Consider the following 24179-nt stretch of genomic DNA (forward strand, 5'->3'; position numbering starts at 1 on the left):
GTTACAAATAGAATTAAATCACAAGAATTAAAGGAAGAAATCTTGTTTTCTAACTTCCCCTGAAGATCATACCAAGCATGAGAGTATATTTAGTAATGCAAATAAAAATAATAAGTAAACGTTATAACCAAAAAACAATATATGAAAGAGGATGACACAGGCAAACAGTTATAACAGTAGGCATAATTTAGGTTACTGAGTGTAAAAACCACTCAGATTGAATTAATTTCAATAAAATAGTAAGGCTTTAAAAATGCAAAGTTAAAACAAAGAAATGAACATCAAAAGAAAAGATGGAAAACTACTTTAGAATCTCTCCAGTTAGAATTCTAGCCAAAAATCTCAAGTGAGAAAGAGTTGGTCATTTTATTTCAATAGAAATTTAAAGCCTTGATGAAATATAAGAATGATGGGTTTTTATGTGTCAGATGACATAAGAAGATACACTGCAAGTAAAATCCAATTGGAAATGCAATGCGGAATTCACAGATATGATATCATCAGTCAATGACAGAAGAAATGGACTAAAAATGACATGATATCTTTAAAAAATGCGATTAACTATGTAGTCCTATTGGAGGGATGGACAGGCTGATCAATGAAACAGAATAAAGAGTTTGGAAATAGACCCCAGGAGATCGGGATTTCAGTACATATTTAGGCTGACATTTCAAAGACAGATGACTCAATAAATGGCATTAAGACAACTAGTTGGTCATTTGAAAAAATAAACTGTATCCCAGTCTCATCCCTTATGCCAACTTAAATTCCAAAAGGAGCAAAGACGAAATGTAAAAATGAAACTATAAAAATACTAGCTAAAAGAACCAAAGGGTGTCCACACACAAAATTTATATATATATAATTTTTTCGTTTTGAAGTAAGGACTGCCTTTTGAAATGTGAGTGTGTGCAGACACATGATTGCATCCTAAAATATGTGCACACAGATGTGTACATGCACTGCGTGTGTACATAAGTCCACATATGTCATAAAAGAGGAGAGTTAGTGGCTGAAGCCGAATATATAAATTTTGACATGATGAAGCGTGTAATCAAATTCTAAAGAAAAGCTACTAGGAAATGCATTCTCAGCCTAAATGTCAACGAATCAATTTCCCTACTCCAAAAATGAAAACTTCATAAATCAATAATAATACTAATGTAAACAACTCAAGAAGAAAATGGGCAGAGGACTCAGTTGTGATTCACAGAAGAGAAAATGCAGCCATTGTAAATATGGAGACGTGACCTATCTCTTCATTACGTTAAGATGCGAATAAAACACGATCTCAGTCTCTTCCTCTTCTGAATATCAGACATGTAAATAGCATTGAAAATGCACAGAATTTGGTATGAAGAAGGCATCCAAACATGCTCACACACCATTGGTGGGAGATTACAGGGCATAACCGCCTCATCAGCAATTTTGACAGAATGTAATAAAAGGTAAACTGCTTACCCTTTGATCCAAGAGTTATGCTTTAAGAATTTATCTTAAAGTAGCAGCCACCAAAAGTGTAGAGAGAAGTATTCACAAAAATGCTCATTGCAGTGCTGTGTTTGATGGCTAAACCAAACAACAAAAGGGAACCTCCCAAAATCTGTCCATAACATAGAATATAATGCATCTTATAAAATTTCTGAAGAAATTATAAAGACAGTGTAAGCTGCTTATAAAATGTAAACTAAAAGAGAATCAAAATGTAGATTCATGGCAATGCCAGGATACATTTATGTTTTTGTATATTTGCATATGTATGTGTGTAGATACATTTTTTATATTTGGACATACACAAAGACACACACTTATACAGATACATATGTATGTATACATATATATATATACACACATACATATGTAGGTACATACACACACATATGCAAGCAAATGATAGCAGTTTACAGTATTAACAATGGCAATCCCTTAGTTGTAAAATTACTGGTAATTCCCAATACCTGTATTAAGTGTTTCTATGCGAAAATTGCCTTTCTTCTGTAACTACAAGAAATAATTGTAGCAATAATTTACATTCAATTCAGTTCAGTTCAGTTGATCAGTCGTGTCTGACTCTTTGTGACCCCATGAATCACAGCACGCCAGGCCTCCCTGCCCATCACCAATTCCCGGAGTTCACTCAGACTCATGTCTATCGAGTCGGTGATGCCATCCAGCCATCTCATCCTCTGTCGTCCCCTTCTCCTCCTGCCCCCAACCTTTCCCAGCATCAGAGTCTTTTCCAGTGAGTCAACTCTTCGCGTGAGGTGGCCATTAGGAAAGTAAATTTTATTGGCCCTAGAAACTAAGAAATAGAGGACTAATAGAAAACTAAGAATAACTTAGAAATAATCAAGTTCACTTTAACCTCAGTTTAAATTTCATCTTTATCTGGGGTATTTTTGGACATAGTGAAAGTAAAATTTTGACCAATAGCAGCAATCAAGTTTCAAGTTTAAGAAAAGGACATAATTTCTATTATCTTTAAGAGATGCATCAGAGAAACAAATTCTTTGTTCTTAGGAAGATCTGAGCATCTAATAATCTATAAATAACAAAGCTATATTGTTGTTGCTATTGCTTAAAAACAGTCTATTTACCTACCAAGTGAGTTTAGGTTTATCCTCCTCTAGAAATGTTTAACCCTAGACTGATGTTCCCAGACCAATTTTAATGCAAATTAATTAAAGCATTAGCTTGAGCCAAACTTAATTACCAGGCCTCCAAGAAACAATCATGTGTTCCATTTCTAAAGGTAAGTGAATGGATTTTGGATTATCTGTTCTAATGGCCCCCTCCCATTAGTATGGATGATTGAGTTCACTGTATAATAAATATATGTATAAACTGTGGGATCCTTTATGTTCTTTTGTTTCCTCTGCCAGGAAGGATTAGGGCAAAGGACAGTGGGTAGAATTCAACCAGACTGAATGTAGAGAGGCAAACATAAAGCGTGCCCCCATGGGGTCAAGAAAGGGGATGGAATGCGGTATGTCTGAGTGGCTGCAGAGAAAGGCAGATGGACTGGAGCCCCGAAATCATCGTTACCACACAGCAGGCCTGCGAACAGGGCTTGGCACTTATACATACCTCCTCCTCCAGCAACACACCAAATCCTGGCATGGCTCAGGAAGAAGCAAGTATGAGCATTCTTGGATTTCAAAGCTGAGAGCCTCATTTCTTTCCCCTTTTATCACTGCTTTAATTTCAGAATCAGTGCAAAAAATAGAGGAAAACAAAAGAATGGGAAATAGAATAGACAACAATAGAATGGGAAAGACTCGAGATCTCTTCAAGAATATTAGAGATATCAATGGAATATTTCATTACAACAATGGGCACAATAAAGGACAGAAATGGCATGGACCTGACAGAAGCAGAAGATATTAAGAAGAGGTGGCAAGAATACACAGAAGAACTGTACAAAAAAGATCTTCACGACCAAGATAATCACGATGCTGTGATCACTCACCTAGAGCCAGACATCCTGGAATGTGAAGTCAAGTGGGACTAGGGAAGCATCACTACGAACAAAGCTAGTGGAGGTGAAGGAATTCCAGTTGAGCTATTTCAAATCCTAAAAGATGATGCTGTTAAAGTGCTAAACTCAATATGCCTGCAAATTTGGAAAACTCAACAGTGGCCACAGGACTGGAAAAGGTCTGTTTTCATTCCAATCCCAAAGAAAAGTAATGCCAAAAAATGTTCAAACTACTGCATAACTGCACTTATCTCACATGCTAGCAAAGTAATGCTCAAAATTCTCCAAGCCAGGCTTCAACAGTATGTGAGTTGTGAACTTCCAAATGTTCAAGCTGGATTTAGAAAAGGCAGAGGAACTAGAGATCAAATTTCCAACATCCACTGGATCATCAAAAAAGCAAGAGAGTTCCAGAAAAACATCTATTTCTGCTTTATTGACTATGCCAAAGCCTTTGACTGTGTGGACCACAACAAACTGTGGAAAATTCTTCAAGAGATGGGAATACCAGACCACCTGACCTGCCTCCTGAAAAATCTGTATGCAGGTCAGGAAGCAACAGTTAGAACTGGACATGGAACAGCAGTCTGGTTCCAAATCGGGAAAGGAGTATGTCAAGGCTGTATGTTATTTAACTTATATGCAGAGTACATCATGAGAAATGCTGGGCTTGAGGAAGCACAAGCTGGAATCCAAGATTGCTGGGAGAAATATCAATAATCTCAGATATGCAGATGATACCAGCCTTATGGCAGAAAGCGAAGAAGAACTAAAGAACCTCTTGATGAAAGTGAAAGAGGAGAGTGAAAAAGTTGGCTTAAAACTCAACATTCAGAAAACTAAGATCATGGCATGTGGTCCCATCATTTAATGGCAAATAGATGGGGATACATTGGAAACAGTGAGAGATTTTATTTTCAGGGACTCCAAAATCACTGCAGATGGTGATTCTTGCCCTGAAATTAAAAGACGCTTACTCCTTGGAAGGAAAGTTATGACCAACCTAGATAGCATATTAAAAAGCAGAGACATTACTTTGCCACCCAAGGTCTGTCTAGTCAAAGCTTTGGTTTTTCCAGTGGTCATGTATGGATGTGAGATTTGGACTATAAAGAAAGCTGATCGCTGAGAAATTGATGCTTTTCAACAGTGGTGTTGGAGAAGACTCTTGAGAGTACCTTGGACTTCAAAGTGATCCAACCAGTCCATCCTAAAGGAAATCAGTCCTGTATATTCATTGGAATGACTGATGCTGAAGTGAAACCCCAATACTTTGGCCACCTGATGCAAAGAACTGACTCATTGGAAAAGACCCTGATACTGGGAAAGATTGAAGGCAGGAAGAGAAGGGGATGACAGAGGATGAGATGGTTGGATGGCATCACTGACTCAACGGACATAGAGTTTGAATAAACTGCAGCAGTTGGTGATGGACAGAGAGGCCTGGCGTGCTGCCATCCATGGGGTCACAAAGTCGGACATGACTGAGCAACTGTACTGAACTAAACTGAAAACTGCATATATGTGGAATCTAGAAAAATGGTACAGATGAACCTATTCACAGGGTAGGAATGGAGATGCAGACAGCAGACATGGGTAGACAAGGTTGAGCGGGAATAGAGCGGAACGGGTGAATTGCGAGGTTGGGATCGACATATATACACTACCATGTGTAAAGCAGACGGCTAGTGTCAACCTAGTGTATAGCATAGGGAGCTCAGTTCAGGGCTCTATGGTGACCTAAAGGAGTGGGATGGGGCGGGAGGAGGTGGTGGGAGGGAGGTCCAGGGTGAAGGGAAAGAGAAAAATATGCATACATATAGCTGAGTCACTTTGTTGTATAGCAGAAGGTAATGCTACATTGTAAAGCAGCTATACCCCCCAAAAAAAATTGCCAGAATATGTAAAGCACACAGGTAAAAACATCAAGAATGAGACAAGTAAAAGGGCTGCTACTGCTGCTGCTGCTAAGTCACTTCAGTCGTGTCCGACTCTGTGTGACCCCATAGACGGAAGCCCACCAGGCTCCCCCTTCCCTGGGATTCTCCAGGCAAGAACACTGGAGTGGGTTGCCATTTCCTTCTCCAATGTGTGAAAGTGAAAAGTGAAAGTAAAGTCACTCAGTCGTGTCTGACCCTTAGCGACCCCACGGACTGCAGCCTACCAGGCTCTTCCATCCATGGGATTTTCTAGGCAAGAATACTGGAGTGGCTTGCCATTGCCTTCTCCGAAGTAAAAGGGCAGGGGAGAGAAATAATTCAACAAGCTTTGCAACGGCCTCTTATCCTCCCAGTGAGTTGACAGTCCTTACTGGTTGCAGAGAAAATCCCTAGTACACATCACAGCCTTAGGCTGCCACCCCAGATGGTCCCACCCCTTCAGCAGTGCCCAGTCCCTGGTGAACGGCCATCTTACTGTTCCTGATGGACTTTCTCTGAAAATGTATGGAGTTGAGTGCTGGGAGTGGAGACACCCTGCTGTGAAGTGGCTGCTTCTACTCTCTGAATGGCCTGCTCGTCCCTGTCACTGTACAAAGGCAGATCACAGATAATGAGTTAAGTGTCCAGCAAAGACTAGGAGGAGTTATGATGGTCAGTTCCCCATCAACAGTGACAGGGATGGTTGTTGTTCGGTCGTTAAGAGAGAAGAGAGAGAGATGTCGCTCAGTCGTGTCCGACTCTTTGCAACCCCACGGACTGACTATAGCCTACCAGGCTCCTCTGTCCATGGGATTTTCCAGGCAAAAATACTGGAGTGGGTTGCCATTTCCTTCTCCAGGATATCTCCTGGGATTGAACCCGTGTCTCCTGCATTGTAGGCAGACGCTTTACCATCTGAGCCACCAGGGAAGTCTTCAAGTCATGTCCAACTCTACAACCTCATGGTCTGCAGAACGCCAGGCTTCTCTGTCCTACACCATCTCCTGGAGTTTGTCAAACTCATGTCTATTGAGTCAGTGATGCTAACATCTCATCCTCTGTCGTCCCATTCTCCTTCTGCCTTCGATCTTTCCCAGCATCAATCAAGGTCTTTTCTAGTGAGTCAGCTTTTCACATCAGGTGGCCAAAGTATTGGAGCTTCAGCTTCAGCATCAGTCCTTCCAATGAATAGTCAGGGTTGATTTCTTTTAGGATTGACTGGTTTGATATCCTTTCAGTCCAAGGGACTCTAATTCAAAAGCATCAGTTCTTCAGCACTCAGCCTTCTTTATGGTCCACCTCTCACGTCCATCCATGACTACTGGAAAAACCATAGCTTGGACTATATAGGCTTTTGTCAGCAAAGTGATATCTTTGTTTTTTTAACATGCTGTCTATTTTTGTGATAGCTTTTCTTCCAAGCAGCTAACATCTTAATTTCATGGCCGCAGTCATCATCAGCAGTGATTTTGGAGCCCAAGAAAATAAAATCTGTCACTGTTTCTGGTTTATCCCCATCTATTTGCCTTGAAGTGATGGGACTAGATGCCATGATCTTTGTGTTTTGAATGTTGAGTTTTAAGTCAGATTTTCACTCTCCTCTTTCACCCTCATCAAGAGGCTCTTTATTTCCTCTTCACTTTCTGCCATTAGAGTGGTATCATGTGCATTTCTGAGGTTGTTAATATTTCTACTAGCAGTGTTGATTCCACAACAAGGCTGTGATCCCTGAAAGGGGTTAGAGAATGAGGCTCACTCAAAACAGTGAAGTTTCCCTTGACATCATCCTACCAGTAGACAAATGTCAGGGATGACTAGAAACTTTACCAGGAGACGTAGCCTCATATAATGCCAAAGGTAGAATCTAAGGTATTAGTATCTGTTGCTGTAGTTTAACCCACTCCAGTGTTCTTGCCTGGAGAATCCCAGGGGCGGCAGAGCCTGGTGGACTGCCGTCTGCGGGGCTGCAGAGAGTCAGACACGACTGAAGTGACTTAGCGGCAGCAGCAGCAGCTGTAGTTTAGTCGCTAAGTCGTGTCTCACTCTTTTGTGACCCCATGACCTGTAGGCCACCAGACTTCTCTGTCCATGGGATTCCCCAGGCAAGAATACTGGAGTGGGTGGCCATTTCCCTCTCCTTCCCTCTCCAGGGGATCTTCCCGACCCAGGGATCAAACCTGCATCTTCTGCATTGGTAGGTGTATTCTTTACCACTGAGCCACCAGGGAAGCCCAAGATAGTATCTATGGGATTTGGGGTGGGGGTGCTTTTTTCCTAAAGATAATGAAATGGAAGCCCAAAGAGATGGTGATTTGCCTAAAACGTTCAATTCTTGCTGCAAGATTCTTTGCAATGAATATAGCACATGTAGTGCTTAGCCTTAGTGCTTTGTTGCTAATGGAAGTAAGTTACAGCCCCTGATTACTATTTACTGACATTGGTGAGGACTATAATGGAGGGCCAATTAATTAAACATTTATTGATCACTCTATTGGTAGGTGTTAGGTAGAGAAGCTTCCCAGGTGCAATGGTAAAGAATCTGCCTGCCAATGCAGGTAGACATACGGGACATGGATTTGATCCCTGGGTCAGGAAGATCCCTTGGAGGAATAAACAGCAACCCACTCCAGTTTTCTTGCTGGAAAATACTGTGGACAGAGGAGCCTGGTGGGCTGTAGTCCATAGGATTGCAAAGAGTTGAACACACCTGAGCAGCTGAGCACGGGCACACACTAGGCAGAGAAATACGAATAAAATGATGTGTAACGTCACAGTGCGTACAACCTGACAAGGGAAATGAACACAGATACAACTACATTATAGTGTGATGAGAATAATAAATAGGTGAATAAATAGCATAAATAAATAGGCAGAGGACTCCATGTGCAAAGATGTGATCACTTTGTATGGTACCCAGAGGTGAAAAGGATGGAAATGATTTTGGGGGGTAAAGATTCTGCATGGCTTTCTGCCCCATATAAAGACTTTTGGGGACTTCCCTGATGGTCCAGGGGCTAAGATTCCATGCTTCCCAGGTGGCACTAGTGGTAAACAACCTCCTGCCAATGCAGAAGATATAGAAGATGCAGGTTCCATCCCTGGGTGAGGAAGATCCCCTGGAGGAGGAAATAGCAACCTACTCCAGTATTCTTGCCTGAAGAATCCCGTGAATAGCGGAGTGAGGGTAACAGTCCACAGGGTCACCGAGAGCTGGATGCAACTGAAGTGACTTAGCACACGGCACACTGGTGGCCCAGGGGTTAAGACTCTGTGTCTTCAGTACAGGAGGCATGGGCTTGATCCCTGGTTGGGGATCTAAGATCCCACATGCTGTGTGGTGTAGCTAAAAGAAAAGACTTTTGTATCATGACGTAGTCCAATTAGACTATGTCTGATTGTCTCAAACATTTAAATGTCTCATACTCTAAATGTCCCATACATTTCTGGTCAGACTATAAAATGGAACAAACTCTTCAGAACACCATTTTTTTAGGAGTTGGTCAAGCTAAACCTATGTGTTGCCTGTTACTTAACCATTTCACTCCTGGGTTTATACCCAAGTGACATGGATATATATGTCCCTCAAAAGACGTATACAAAAATGTTTTTAATAGTGCTATTCATTTAGCCCCAAACTGAAACATATTCATGCAATGGAATAATATACATCAGTGATAAAGAATAGGCAATTGATGCATGCAGTGGCAAGGACTAACCTTACAGAAAACACAAAGTGAAATACTAAAGAGCACACACTGTGTACTCTGTCTGGGTGAGCTGGGTCCATACACTTGTCTCATAGGAGCCAGTGCAAGTCACATGGTCTCAGGCAGGAAAAGAGGATCTTTTCATAGAAGTAGAGACAACTTGGAAAAATGATGCATCTCCTTTAGGGACATATGCAGGCTAAGGGCCCAAAAACCTCTGTTTCAGCTTTGTACCTGTAACCTCTAGCTCTGGGATTTTTTTTTTTATAATGTAACAGTAATATCCTTAGCATAAAATCTTTCATTAAAATGATGCAAAATGGGCAAATTTCATTTTCTTCTCTTAGTCCTTAAATGTTCTAAACTCCACAGGGGAGAGGAGAAGAACCCAAGAGGGTGGGGGAGAAAATGCTTTCCTAGATAATCAGCCTTGGAGTAATCAAGAGTTGGCTGAATTCCCTCCTGACCTTTGCTGTATTTAGTAGGTGTTTTATGAGAATGGTTGAGACATTAGGTGACCCCCATCCCTGTGTGCTCATATTACTCAAGTTTTCTTTTATTCTCTGCTGATGTAAGAATGAAAATACAAGTAGTATTTTGATTTCCTAGGAATCCTCAATACAGAAAGATCTATATAATAAAGAGAAATTGAATATAATTAACCCATGTGGTCTAGAAATTCTTCAAAATTTTGACTTCCAGTTTGTATCCATTGATGTTCAGTGTATTGATAAGCTAAATACTAATTACACCAATCAGTTCAAAGAAAAGTTTTTTGCCTACATTATCTGGATATTTCTCTTTAACTAATCAATATAAATTTGATAATTTACAAAATGATATATTCCTTTGGCTTTGGTTCAGAGCTGTTCTCTACCTCTCCAGGCATGATCAAAGCATGGTTTCTGAATTGATTGTGTTTTCAAACGAGGGATAAAGCTATGGCCATCCATATCATATTTATTTTTCAATCACTGTTCTTAACAGGGCAAGAGAATGATTCAACGAAGAAAGAAGTAAAACTTGAGGCAGAGTCCCAGAGTTCACACATGGAAACAGAAGGTATTGAAACCAGAATATATTGTTATCTGAGGATGAGGTGACACTGTGTCGTGACTTCTGTACATGCTGGTGTGTGTGAGCAGGGTGCATGTGTGCTTTTAGGCAGTGATCCTTGGAGAGTGGCTCTAGTGGTCTCCTTATGTGACCGTTGAAACAGAGGGGAGAAAAGAACGTTAACTTTCTGAGCTTTAGTCACTGTTTCCTCACAGATTCCAGTTAAAACATCTCTGAGCTTCCTTCTGTCTCATTCTATTTAGAGCTTTCATCAAGCCAAGATGATGCCATGATTGTGGAGCAACCAGAAGTGACCCCACTAACAGACGACCAAGAAGGAAATGGAGGTGACAAAGGTGGGGCTGCTTTTAAATTACCCCGTCAGAAGTAGAGAGTTTCTTTGGATTCCTGCCTAGAATCCAACCATGAGCATTATCCTCGTTCAACTGCAGACTGTCAGGGGGCAAAATGAATATTTCTTTAATCCTGAACTTACTTTTGAAAGTAAAATAAAATCCAGAAGTAGTGAAAGAAGATACTTGTAACAGGTTTTCGTTCTTTCAAGGAGTATGAGGACGTTCTTATTATTAATTTAGATTCATTTTTTTAATTATAGCTTTGAGAAAACCTCTAATAAACAGATATTATGAACTAGGTGGATGAAAGTCTTAGAAAATCTGAAATGTCTTTAAAACAACTAAATTAACCATTTCGTATTGATTTCATTCTGTTATCCTTCATATGGTAGTGATTAAGGAAGCAGTTTGTATAAAATACACACATTGTATGAACCTTCTAAATTATAAGTTTGTCCACTAATATTGTGAAAGTGAAAGTTGCTCAGTCGTGTCCGACTCCTAGCGACCCCATGAACTGCAGCCTACCAGGTTCCTCCATCCATGGGATTTTCCAGGCAAGAGTACTGGAGTGGGTTGCCATTGCCAATAATATTGAGTCCTGGTAAAAAATAAGTGAGCATTGTAATGATTTCAGAGACCATTAAAGGAATGGTCACTGTGTAAATTTTAATGCAGCATTTGGGGCAAGAAGCCAATATATTAAAAGTGAACATTAAAAAAAATCTTTAAATTTATCAAAGAAATTTATTAAAGATCTTAAAGAATTTCAAAGAATTTAAGAGGAGCTAAGAATGGGAAGTAAAAATGGAAACAGTTTGTCTCCTATACTGTATCATAAATCATACCATTCTTAAATATGTGTTTGCAAGGTAGTTACAGAGTAATAACTTGACAGGCCTTGTTTATAGAACACAATGATCAATTTTGTTTCCAAATGAAAATGCAGACATGATCTCAATTGTAAAATCAGGTCAATAGTAAGTACAGCTTCCAAATTACAAACTCTTTTTCAGCAGCAGCATTGACACAGTTTAATTACCAAGTTATTAGTGATTTTGAGATTTTTTTTTAATTCAATTGCATTTAGAGCACAATATTCTTCTATGTCTTTTGTCTAATGACCTTTTCTCTAATAGCAAATCCTAGTTCAGACTCATGACACCATGTTCCTGGCAGGTCAAATAAATACTTGGAGAATTTATGTCTGACAATGATAATGGAAAATTGATACAACCCTCACTTGAAATACAGACACATGGCCTTGCTCCTTTTGTGACGGCACACAAGTTCATGTGCCCAATTCACAGTGAGGCCACACAAATGGAAATGTCAGAGTTGTGAGGAAAGAAAGGTTTATTGCAGGGACATATAAGGAGAACAGGTGGCTTATGCTCAGAAAATCCCAAACTCCCTGAAGGGTTTCAGCAAAGCATTTTCAAAGGCCAGGTGAGGGAGAGGAATCCAAGGTGTGTGTAATCTGTCTACAGCAGAAATTATTTACTTTTTATGTTGTACCTCAAGACATGCAAATGAGGAACATCAAACAACTGGTTCATTGTCCTTTTTTTCACTTCGCCTACAGGGAAAAGTCCGTGCTCAGCACACATTGACTTGTCACCCTTCTCCCAGTGGCTTCTCCAGCATGTGGCGTTCCTCTAGTTACTGAAGAGCTCAGTTCTCTCCCGTAGGGATCGATGCCAATCCTCTTCTCCAAAAGGAGGGATGGCACATGAGAAAGAAGTGAGATCAAATTCTACTACTTGCTTGTATCAACTTTGAAGTTGAATTTCTTTGTTAAGGGACTCCTCTGGTGGTCTCTCAACTTAAAAAATTATTCACATCCTGTAAGCTGAGAGTTACGGTTTACTCAATGGGAGTTTTCAGGACTTCAAGCCCAGGAGACAGTGCCTTAGAGAACTACTCTGAAGAGGCAAAGCGGGTAGCCAGCTTATGTAGAAGTTTTGCAATAAAGGGCAGGTAGTCTGAACATCCGGAGAAGGCAATGGCACCCCACTCCAGTACGCTTGCCTGGAAAATCCCATGGATGGAGGAGCCTGGTACCCTGCCGTCCATGGGGTTGCTAAGAGTCAGACAAGACTGAGCGACTTCACTTTCACTTTTCACTTTCATTCATTGGAGAAGGAAATGGCAACCCACTCCAGTGTTCTTGCCTGGAGAATCCCAGGGACGGGGGAGCCTGGTGGGCTGCCGTCTATGGGGTTGCACAGAGTCGGACACGACTGAAGTGACTTAGCAGCAGCAGCAATCTGAACATCAGAAGATTATTGTTAATTAAAGGAAAACCAGATATCTCAAGTTAAGTAATTTAGCACTTTTCTATGTATGAGAAGATACAGGAGTCTGGGTTCACCGAAACCATTCCTTAGATACACACCTCCTCTGTCCAGGGCCAGCATCCTGTCTTTTCATATCCCAAGTTTCCTCAGGGCTCACTGTGGGGAGTGAGTGCAAGGAGTAGCTGCTAGATGGAAGGTACTCTTTTCTTTCTTGAGTTCTGCCAGGGCTCACCAGCCCACTGTTGGCAGCGGCTGCAGTTGCTGATGACCGTGACATCCTTTGGTTACTGATACGACAGGAAATACTCCATTCCTCAGTCGAGTGGCTAAGAGTCCATGCTTCCACTGCAGAGGGCATGGATTCCATCCCTAGTTGTAGAATCAAGATCCCCGCCCCCCACAAAAAAATATAACTTCTTTGTTATATGTTCTGCCTTGAATTTGTTCTTGTTCAGTCGCTAACTTGTGTCTGACTCTTTAGACCCATGAACTGCAGCACACCAGGCTTCCCTGTCCTTCACTATCTCCCTGCGTTTGTTCAAACTCATGTCCATTGAGTCAGTGATGCCATTCAACCATCTCATCCTCTGTCATCGCCTTCTCCTCTTGCCCTCAATCTCCCCCAACATCAGGGTCTTTTCCAGTGAGTCGGCTCTTCAGATCAGATGGCCAAAGTATTGGAGCTTCAGCTTCAACATCAGTCCTTCCAATGAATATTCAGGGTTGATTTCCTTTAGGATGAACTGGTTTGATCTCCTTGCTGTCTAAGGGACTCTCAACAGTCTTCTCCAGCAACACATTTCAAAAGCATCAGTTCTTCAGTACTCAGCCTTCTTTATGGTCCAACTCTCACATCTGTACATGATTACTGCAAAAACCATACCTTGGACTATATGGAGGTTCGTTGGCAAAGTGATGTCTCTCCTTTTAAATATGCTGTCTAGATTTGTCAAAGATTCCTCCTTTGAAGGAGGACGTATCTTTTAATTTAATTGCTGCAGTCACCATCTGCAGTGATTTCAGAGTCCATGAAAGGAAAATCTGTCACTGTTTCCACTTTTCCCCATCTATTTGCCATGAAGTGATGGAACCAGATGCCATGATCTTTGTTTTTTGAATGTTGAGTTTTAAACCAGCTTTTTCACTCTTCTCTTTCACCTTCATCAAGAGGCTCTTTAGCTCCTCTTCACTTTCTGCCATTAAAGTGGTATCATCTGCATGTCTGAGGTTGTTACTATTTCTCCTGGCAATCTTGATTCCAGCTTGTGAGTCATCCAGCCCAGTGCTTCACATGATGTACTCTGCATGTAAGTTAAATAAACAGAGTGACAATATACAGCCTTCATGTACTCCTTTCCCAATTTGGAACTAGTCTGTTGTTCCATGTCTGGTTCTAACTGTTGCTTCTTGCCCTGCATACAGGTTTCTTAGGAGACAGATAAGGTGGTATGGTATATTTTTGTTTAAATTTGAAATAACTTGAAATTAATCATCTCTATCATCTTATTCCTTGCTTCAAAGTAAGAGTTGAAAGCTATTCTGTTGCCTATAAGGAAAATGAAGGAAAAGGAATTGATAAGGATTTAGGGATAGATTTGGGGTGTGATGCCTTCGCCCCACCCCCACTTACAAGGGGATGAACCTGGGGCAAGTGATTTAAACTTTCAGTGCCTTAGTTTCCTCATCTGTAGGAGAGTGATGACTCAAGTACCTGTCACGTGTGGTTGTGATGAAACTTTAATGAGTTAACACTTGTAAAGCAATTCCAACAATACCTGACACACAGAAAGCATACCTTAAGTGTTTAGTATTTATCATAATTGGATAAATTGATGACAAAGTCAAGAGAACCCGCATGTGGAGTTCCTCAAGTCCATCCCTGTTTTGAAGCCGTGAAAATTTCACATAGTCTACGTTATCCTTTAACAGCAAATTGTTCTGCCCATTGCATTCTAAGTACCATCTACTACAGGCTATCTTGGTATATGTGTTTAATCCTTAAAGACAGAACAATTAATGAAAATGTAAGTGAACTCCGGGAGTTGGTGATGGACAGGGAGGCCTGGTGTGCTGTGATTCATGGGGTCGCAAAGAGTCAGACACGACTGAGCGACTGAACTGAAGGAGACGTTTCTCTGCATTCAGAACTTTTTTGTTTTGTCAAAACCTCAATCTTCTGTTTGAGAAACGCTGATTCAACCATAATTTCTCTTTTTGTTCTGGGTTTAAAAAAAAAATCTATTTATTTGGCTGTGCCAAGTCTTAGTTGCAGCAAGTGGGGTCTTTTAGTTGTGGAATCTAGTTCCCTGACCAGGAATTGAACCTGGGCCCCCTACATTGGGAACACAGAGTCTTAGCCACTGGACCACCAGGGAGGTCCCTAATTTCTATTTTTGAAAGAAGATGCCATTAATTTATTGGTAGAGCCAGAGATTAAAAGTAGCAAATAAATTCAAAGTTGTAGACTGTTCTTTAGCTTTCTTTTGCTTTATGTAGTTACTGTACAGTCTTATTTGAAAACATTTTGAGAATGTAGTTTGGAATTTTGTGTATATTCATAATGTCTCTAATGGAAAGTTTCACATATGCATTAAGAACCTCTCTAATCACCAAAAATAAAAAAGAATATTCTGTTAAATTTCTAGGGAAATTGTTTACAGCCTTAGAAATATTGATTCTGTTTTGAGAATCTTTCTAAGGAAACAGAAAATAGTTTGAAAGTGGTTCCTTTCAAAACATTCCAGGCTAGGAAAAAAATGTATCTATAGCCTTTAGTCTCATTTTGTGGCATTCTGTAAGATTAGAAAATACACTTAATCTTTAGGATATATCTTTGATGGCTCCCAGGTGTATGGGCACAGATGTTGCAATATTGTTTTGAAGTTAGCTCTACCAAAATATGAGTTTTAAAGAGAAGTGAAAATATTCAGCAGAAGTTCATGCTGATAAAATTGCACAATAGCACAATGGACATGTCCCCAGGAGAGCTGAAATACAAAAATTTCAACAGGCATAAAGTGAGGTTTCACATATGGCAGCTTTTCTCATATAGCCACATTGCCTCTTCCTAAATGAGTCCAGTTTTATTCTTTCCCAGCAGGATCTGTACACATATGAAATCCAGTAAAATAACATCATTTAGGTTAATAACCAAATAAGAAAATAACCCTATAGATCTCCTCTCAAAAGGATCTCTTATTTTAGCGTAAAATATAAATTTAGGCAGCATTAAAATGTTTTTCTGAGTATTTTTATTTCTAGTTGAATTTAGAAATATTTCATATAAAATCTTAACTAGATCAACAGAGTATCATTATTTGATCTCATTTTAACTTACATTGCATTATGAGTATATTGGACGTCCTCTCCAAGTATTATATAGAATGCATGCATCCCAATTATTTTTCTTGTCTCCATCAGTAAGTGTAATATGCAGTAGTAATCCTTTATTTGATTTAGGTCATATCTGAATGGTCTAGTGGTTTGCCCTACTTTCTTCAATTTAAGTCTGAATTTGACAATAAGGAGTTCATGATCTGAGCCACAGTCAGCTCCTGGTCTTGTTTTTGCTAACTGTATAGAGCTTCTCCATCTTTGGCTGCAAAGAATATAATCAATCTGATTTCGGTGTTGACCATCTGGTGATGTCCATGTGTAGAGTCTTCTCTTGTGTTGTTGGAATTGGGTATTTGCTATGACCAGTGTGTTCTCTTGGCAAAACTCTATTAGCCTTTGCCCTGGTTCATTTCGTGCTCCAAGGCCAAATTTGCCTGTTACTCCAGGTGTTTCTTGACTTTCTACTTTTGCATTCCAGTCCCCTATAGGGTGATCCAAATGTTGATGGAGATTTAAGGTATATTATGGTCCACGATCTTCTTAGAAAAAGATGAATATTGACAGGCGTGTAAGTGAAATATAAAGCAGCAACAAATGTAAATTATCACATCCTTTGGCTCATGTCTTGGCCTCTGATGAATAGGACTATGAGATTATATGTGGAGAACCATGGCTTCTGGCTCTGGTTATGTGGTTGCTGGAAATTCTTTCCCTTTTATAAATCCCAGTTTTTGGGGTAGTAAAATGACACGCATGAATTCATTAATGCAGGCAAGATATTCTCCAGTTTTGTAAACTTTCTCAGAAGGCCAGCTCTGAAGAACCACATTCTTCTTTTTTTTTAATGAGATCACAGCTTCCATTTATGTATAAGTTTTGGCTGTGCTGGGTCTGTGTTGTGGCATGTGACCTTTCTCTAGTTGTGGCACTTGGGCTTCTCTAGCTGCAGTGCGAGGGCCTCTCTGTTGCAGAGCACAACCTCTAGAGTGAATGGGCTGAGCAGTTGCAATGCACTTGCTTCTCTAGTTGTGGCACATGACGTAGTTGCTCTGAGGCATATAGGATCTTAGTTCCCTGACCCGGGATTGAACCCGTGTCCCCTGCACTGGAAGGCAGATTCTTAACCACTAAACTATCAGGAAGTCCCTGAAGACCCACGTTCTTGATGAGACAAGGGGTGATGAGATGGGAGCCTGTGGTCATCAATATACTGAGGAAGCTAAAACTGTAGGTTTTACTCAGTGTTATTCTATTGCATTCTATTGATAAAAATACAAAGGTGTCCTAGACCAGACAAAAAGATCAGCCATATTAACTTATTTTAGTTCAGGGCTTAACCAATAATTGGACAGCTAGTAATTCCCTGAAGATACTTTAAGTGGGGTAAAAAGGGCTGCTGTCTCAAATTAGGTTGACACACAAACTCTGTCTTAGTTCACGTGAGAAATTTTCCTTGTAGCTCCTCTGGCCACTGTTTCATCTTTCACTGAATACACAGTAAACCGCTTTCTCTTTCTTTCAGTCACGTTCCTTAGGGTTTTATTTTGTCTACAAAATACCACTATACAGCCCTTGGTGTTTTCCATTATTGATGGGATTCTTCCATCACTGATAGAACCCTTTCCCCTCCTCTTGAAAATCAGCCTGCACATCAGCAATGAAGCAACAACACAAACACACAAAGCCTGTGACAGTCAAGCATTCACATTCCCGTCTGTGCTTTCCTGTGGAGAATCATGGTTCAGGCACATTTTTGGTTCATGCCCAATATTCTGTAAAATTTTATCTTGATTAACTTACTGGAATTTAATGTTTTCTGAAGGTCTTTTTTATCTTTTCAAATGAAGTCAACTTTAGTAATGCTGCTTACTTCACACTGGCATCACTATGATTTCATTTTCAAATGGTCTCTTTTGTTACCAGTCTTATTTTCTAACCGTGATTTGTAGCTAGAATTTGTCAACCAAAATTTTATTTTAGAATCTAAGGTAAATAGTAATGCTGGTGCCTGTGAAGCTGCGTGCTTCAGACTGGGATTTGAACCCATGTGCTAGGACAGGACTCACAGAGAAGGCAATGGCAAGCCACTCTTGCCTAGAAAATCCCATGGATGGAGGAGCCTGGTAGGCTGCAGTCCGTGGGGTTGCTAAGGGTCGGACACGACTGAGCGACTTCACTTTCACTTTTCACTTTCACACATTGGAGAAGGAAATGGCAACCCACTCCATTGTTCTTGCCTGGAAGAATCCCAGGGATGGGGGAGCATGGTGGGCTTCCATCTATGGGGTCACACAGAGTCAGACACGACTGAAGTGACTTAGCAGCAGCAGCAGCTAGTACTCAAACCCAGGCAAAATCCTAACTGGGACTTGAACCCACAGTCTTTTAATTAGAATCACTGTGACTCTAGTGTCCAGACTTACTGAGACTCAGGTTTTCTGTGTCATCACAGAAGGAATTCAACAAGAGGCAAAGTGATTCATAAGAAGTAACTGTGTTAGTATAGGATGCCTGTGAAAGGCGCAAGTAGGCAGGCGAGGAAGCTTTGCTTGGAGGATTAAATGAGCAACCATTTTATAATTAAGGGAAAATAAAAGTGAAAGTTGCTCAGTTGTGTCCAACTCTGCGATCCCATGGACTGTAGCCTGCCCTGTTCCTCTGTCCGTGGAATTCTCTCCAAGCAAGAATACTGGAGTGGGTAGCCGTTCCCTCCTCCAGGGGAACTTCCCAACCCAGGGATCGAACCCAGGTCTCCCGCATTGCAGGTGGATTTTTGCCATCTGAGCCACCAGGGAAGTCCACAAGGTAAAGCGGGGAAGGGAAAAAGTCCACCTCAAATAGAAGTGAGACTTACCTCAATAGCTCCTCCTTCTTATCAGGCAGGAGAGTGTCTGATCCTCTGAGGTCAGACTGGGATTTGTAGCACTTTCATCAGTAGAAGAGTGGTAACATTGTTCTTTCACCTAATGGCCTGGGGCATCTCTTGTGCTTTTATTTATGGCTTTATAGTTAAGCAGGCCTGCTTTATCCTATAGTCTTCAGGTAGATTTCTTGAGCAATCATGAACTTACAGTGGTCTCCCAAAGTTTCCTGCTGCTGCTGCTGCTAAGTCACCTCAGTCTTGTCTGACTCTGTGCGACCCCATAGACGGCAGCCCACCAGGCTCCGCCGTCCCTGGTATTCTCCAGGAAAGAACACTGGAGTGGGTTGCCATTTCCTTCTCCAGTTTTCCCTTTTTGTCTATAGTCCCCTACTGGAACTTCTACAGCTGCCTGTATAACTATCCTATTCTATGCCTATTTTCTATTCAGCTTTTCTGAATATGTTTTTAAGTATTTAATGAAATTTCTTATATTGGTAAAGTATACTGACTATAAAAAGTTTTTATTTAAGTATTTAAGACTTCTACATATCTCTGTGTATGTGATATATTCATAATCAGCTCATGCAAATTCCACTGTATAAGTAAAGATACAATGTTTTATTCACATTTTACATTTAAAATAATTTTTAGAGTGCAAATTTTCTTCAGGCTTATCCCTCAAATAAAAGTATGACCTAAAATTTTGAAGTAGAAACAAAAACTAGTTTCACTGCTACAATAATAATTTTGGTTCCATAATGTAGTAGGTGTATATATGTGTGTAAATTTAAACACAGGCAAACCTCCTATGTAGCTTCTCAAGAGCGAAGTATATATTAAGCCAAGTCCCCCAGCTTGCTATGATCATCTTGTCTTTTAAGAGTCATAAAAATCTGCCCTAAACCTGCATTTTACATGTCAGAGAGGAAGAGCCGCAAACTGAAGTATACGTTAGCCTCGAGTGAATATTGGTAGTGCCAGTGTCAGTCGCACAGTCGTGTCCAGGTCTTTTTGACCCCGTGGACTGTAGCCCACCAGGCTCCTCTGTCCACGGGATTCTCCAGGCGAGAATACTGGAGTGGGTTGCCACTCCCTTCTCCAGGGGATCGTCCCACCCCAGGGATCGAACCCAGGTCTCCTGCATTGCAGGCAGACTCTTTACCGTCTAAGCTACATGGAAGCCCAAGAGAACATTAGGATTGAAATTTATAATTATATAAATCTTAGGATCAAAAATTATAATCCTTACTCTATCCCTATCTGGGGAGTTTTGAGAGAACTTCTTTTCTACTAACTCTCTAGCATCCAGATTGTTTCTGGATCCCCTTTTTCTTCTTAACTTTGTATCAAGCCTAGGTTGTCTGGTTTTCCTTGTGGCTTATCAAAGTAATTTGCAGAGATAAAAAGACCTCTTCCTTAAGTGGAATTCTATCTCTAAGTGTTGAACTTTTTATTTCTCTCTGTTTCATTAGAGTTCTGTAACTCTCAGTGCATAAGTTATCTTAATTCTTTTTTTTTCCTTTTCTGAAACAACTTCTTATTGAAATATAGTTGACTTATAATGTTGTATTAGTTTCAGGTATACAACAAGGTGATTCAGATATGTGTGAGTGTGTGCATGTAAATATTCTTTCAGATTCTTTCCCATTATGGGTTATTATAGATACTGAATATAGATACAGATACATAAGCACAGTAGGACCTTGTTTCTCTATTTTATATAGAGTGGTATGTGTCTGTTAATCCCAGACCCCTATTTGTCCCTCCCCCCCCCCCCAGGTAGCCATAAGCTTGTTTTCCGTGTCTGTGAGTCTCTTGCTGTTTTGTAAGTAAGTTCATCTGTACCATTCTTTTATATTCCATGCGTTAGTGATGCCATTTGGTATGTCTCTTTCTCTACCTGATTTACTTCACATGATAACCTCTATATCCATCCATTTTGCTGCAAATGGCATTATTTCATTCTTTTTGTGGCTGAGTAGTGTTCTACTGTGTATACGTAACTTATCTTCTTTATCCATTCACCTGCCAATAGACATTTAAGTTGCTTCCATGTCTTGGCTATTGTAAGTAGCACTGCCATGAATATTGGGCTGCATGTATGTTTCTGAGTTACAGTTTTCATCTTTTCCAGATATATGCCCAGGAGTGGGATTCCTGAATCATATAATAAACTCTATTTTTGCTTTTTGAAGGAATCTCTATTATTCTCCATAGTAGTTGCACAAATTTATATGCTCACCAACAGCATAGGAGGATTCCTTTTTCTCCACACTCTCTGCAGCATTTGTCATCTGTAGACTTTTTGATGATGGCCATTCTGACCAGTGTAAGGTGATACCTCATCCTAGTTTTGATTTGCATTTCTCTATACCTTAGTGAAGGAGAAGGCAATGGCAAGCCACTCCAGTACTCTTGCCTAGAAAATCCCATGGATGGAGGAGCCTGGTAGGCTGCAGTCCGTGGGGTCACTAAGGGTCGGACACGACTGAGCGACTTCACTTTCACTTTTCACTTTCACGCATTGGAGAAGGAAATGGCAACCCACTCCAGTGTTCTTGCCTGGAGAATCCCAGGGATGGGGGAGCCTGGTGGGCTTCTGTCTATACGGTCACACAGAGTCGGACACAACTGAAGTGACTTAGCAGCAGCAGCAGCAGCATACCTTAGTGATGCTGAGCATCTCTGCAGGTGCCTATTGGCCATTTGAATATCTTCTTTGGAGAAATGTCCATTTAGGTCTGCCCATTTTTTGATTGAGTTGTTTGCTTTCTTGATATTAAGCTGTATGAGCTATTTGTGTATCTTGGAAATGAGTTCCTTCTCGGTTTCATTGTTTGCAAATATTTTCCCCCAGTCCATAGAATGTCTTTTCATTTTGTTTATGGTTGCCTTCGCTGTGTAAAAGCATTTAAGTTTAATTAGGTCCCATTTATTTATTTTTGCTTTTATTTCCATTACGCTGGGAGACGGCTCCAAAAAATTATTGCTGCAATTTATGTCAAAGAGGACTCTTCCTACGTTTTGCTCTAGGACAGGGGTCTTCAACCCCCAGGGTTATGGACTGGTACCATTCTGTGGCCTGTCAAGGACCAGGCCACATTGCAGGAGGTGAGTGATGGGCAGAACCAAAACCATCCTCCCCCTGCTTCCATCTGTGGAAAAATTGTGTTCCGTGAAACCAGTCCTTGGTGCCAGAAACACTGGGGCCTGCTGCTCTGTGAGTTTTATCCAGGCTTATATTTAGGTATTTAATTCACTTTGAGTTTACTTTTCTATATGGTATTAGAGAATGTGCTCATTTCATTCTTCTACATTTAACTGTCCGGATTTCGCAGAACCACTTATTGAAGAGATCGTCTTTTTTCCATTGTATATTCTTGTCTCCTTTGCCATAGATTAATTGACTATATGTGTGTGGGTTTATTTCTGGGCTTTTTCTCTTGTTCCATTGATCTGTGTGTCTGTTTCTGTGCCAGTACCATACTATCTTGATTACTCTAGCTTTACAGTACAGGCTGAAGTCAGGGAGTCCGATTCCTGCGGCTCCTTTCTTCTTTCTCAGGATTGTTTTGGCTCTTCAGGGTCTTTTGTGTTTCAATACAAATTTTAAAAATATTGTATTCTAGTTCTGTGAAATATATCCTTGATAATTTGATAGGGCTTGTACTGAGTCTGCAGATGGCACTGGGTAGTATGGCCACTTTAACAATATGTCTTCTTCCAGTCCAGACACACTAAAGTACCTTCATATTTAAGATGTAAAGAGTAGTTCTTATTTGCATATAAACACAATATTATTTTACATCTATCAATACTATTCTTAAATATTCCAAACTTAGCCTCCTCTCAAACAGTGGGTATAATTGTTAACATTTGGTGATACATTCATTAGATCTACCCTCTTCTCTAAGATATTCAGTTCAGTTCAGTCACTCAGTCGTGTCCGACTCTTTGCGACCCCATGAATCACAGCACGCCAGGCCTCCCTGACCATCACCAATTCCCGGAGTTCACTCAAACTCATGTCCATCGAGTCGGTGATGCCATCCAGCCATCTCATCGTCTGTCGTCCGTTCTCTTCCCGCCCCCAATCCCTCCCAGCATCAGAGTCTTTGCCAGTGAGTCAACTCTTCGCATGAGGCGGCCAGAGTATTGGAGTTTCAGCTTTAGCATCAGTCCTTCCAGTGAACACCCAGGATTGATCTCCTTTAGAATAGACTGGTTGGATCTCCTTGCAGCCCAAGGGACTCTCAAGAGTCTTCTCCAGCACCACAGTTCAAAAGCATCAATTCTTCAGCGCTCAGCTTTCTAGACAGTCCAACTCTCAAGATAAAATCATGGCATTGCCATAATACACATACAGTAAGGAATAATGAATATCCATACATGCACACATACATACATAATATTGACATTAGTCAGGAATATTGACATTTAAAAGACTGGTTAAGATCATATAGTGCAATAAAATGTATTCTAAACAGAACGCATTTGCACTGCTATGAACAAGTCTCTTTTTCATTATTATAAGTTTTCTAAAACATAACTCTGCCCCTGTTCAGTTCAGTTCAGTCGCTCAGTTGTGCCCGACTCTTTGCGATCCCATGAATCACAGCACTACAGGCCTCCCTGTCCATCAGCAACTCCCAGAGTTCACTCAAACTCATGTCCATCGAGTCGGTGATGCCATCCAGTCATCTCATGCTCTGTTGTCCCCTTCTCCTCCTGCCCCCAATCGCTCCCAGCATCAGGGTATTTTCCAGTGAGTCACCTCTTCACATGAGGTAGCCAAAGTATTGGCGTTTCAGCTTCAGCATCAGTCCTTTCAGTGAACATTCAGGACTGATTTCCTTTAGGATGGACTGGTTGGATCACTTTGCAGTCCAAGGGACTCTCAAGAGTCTTCTCCAGCACCACAGTTCAAAAGCATCAATTTTTCGACGATCAGCTTTCTTCACAGTCCAACTCTCACATCCATACATGACCACGGGAAAAACCATAGCCTTGACTAGACAGACCTTCGTTGGCAAAGTCATGTCACTGCTTTTTATTATACTATCTAGGTTGGTCATAACTTTCCTTCCAAGGAGTAAGTGTCTTTTAATTTCATGGCTGCAGTCAGCATTCACAGTGATTTTGGAACCCCCAAAAATAAAGTCTG

At 40.7% G+C, this 24179-nt stretch overlaps 1 protein-coding gene across 1 annotated transcript in view; it reads left to right on the top strand.

Moving 5' to 3' along the window:
• The window catches only part of LOC129556406 (ADP-ribose glycohydrolase MACROD2-like), a 1168845-nt gene that overhangs the window by 1053312 nt on the left and 91354 nt on the right, over nt 1–24179 (top strand). The window contains exons 10-11 of the mRNA XM_088844309.1: nt 10092–10166; nt 10424–10516. Of these exons, the coding sequence (XP_088700435.1) occupies nt 10092–10166; nt 10424–10516 (168 nt within the window). The remainder of the gene's footprint in view (nt 1–10091; nt 10167–10423; nt 10517–24179) is intronic.

Source organism: Moschus berezovskii, chromosome 15, assembly GCF_049115385.1.
Source record: "Moschus berezovskii isolate FMDL1 chromosome 15, NW_MosBer_1.0, whole genome shotgun sequence".
Taxonomy (NCBI): domain Eukaryota; kingdom Metazoa; phylum Chordata; class Mammalia; order Artiodactyla; family Moschidae; genus Moschus; species Moschus berezovskii.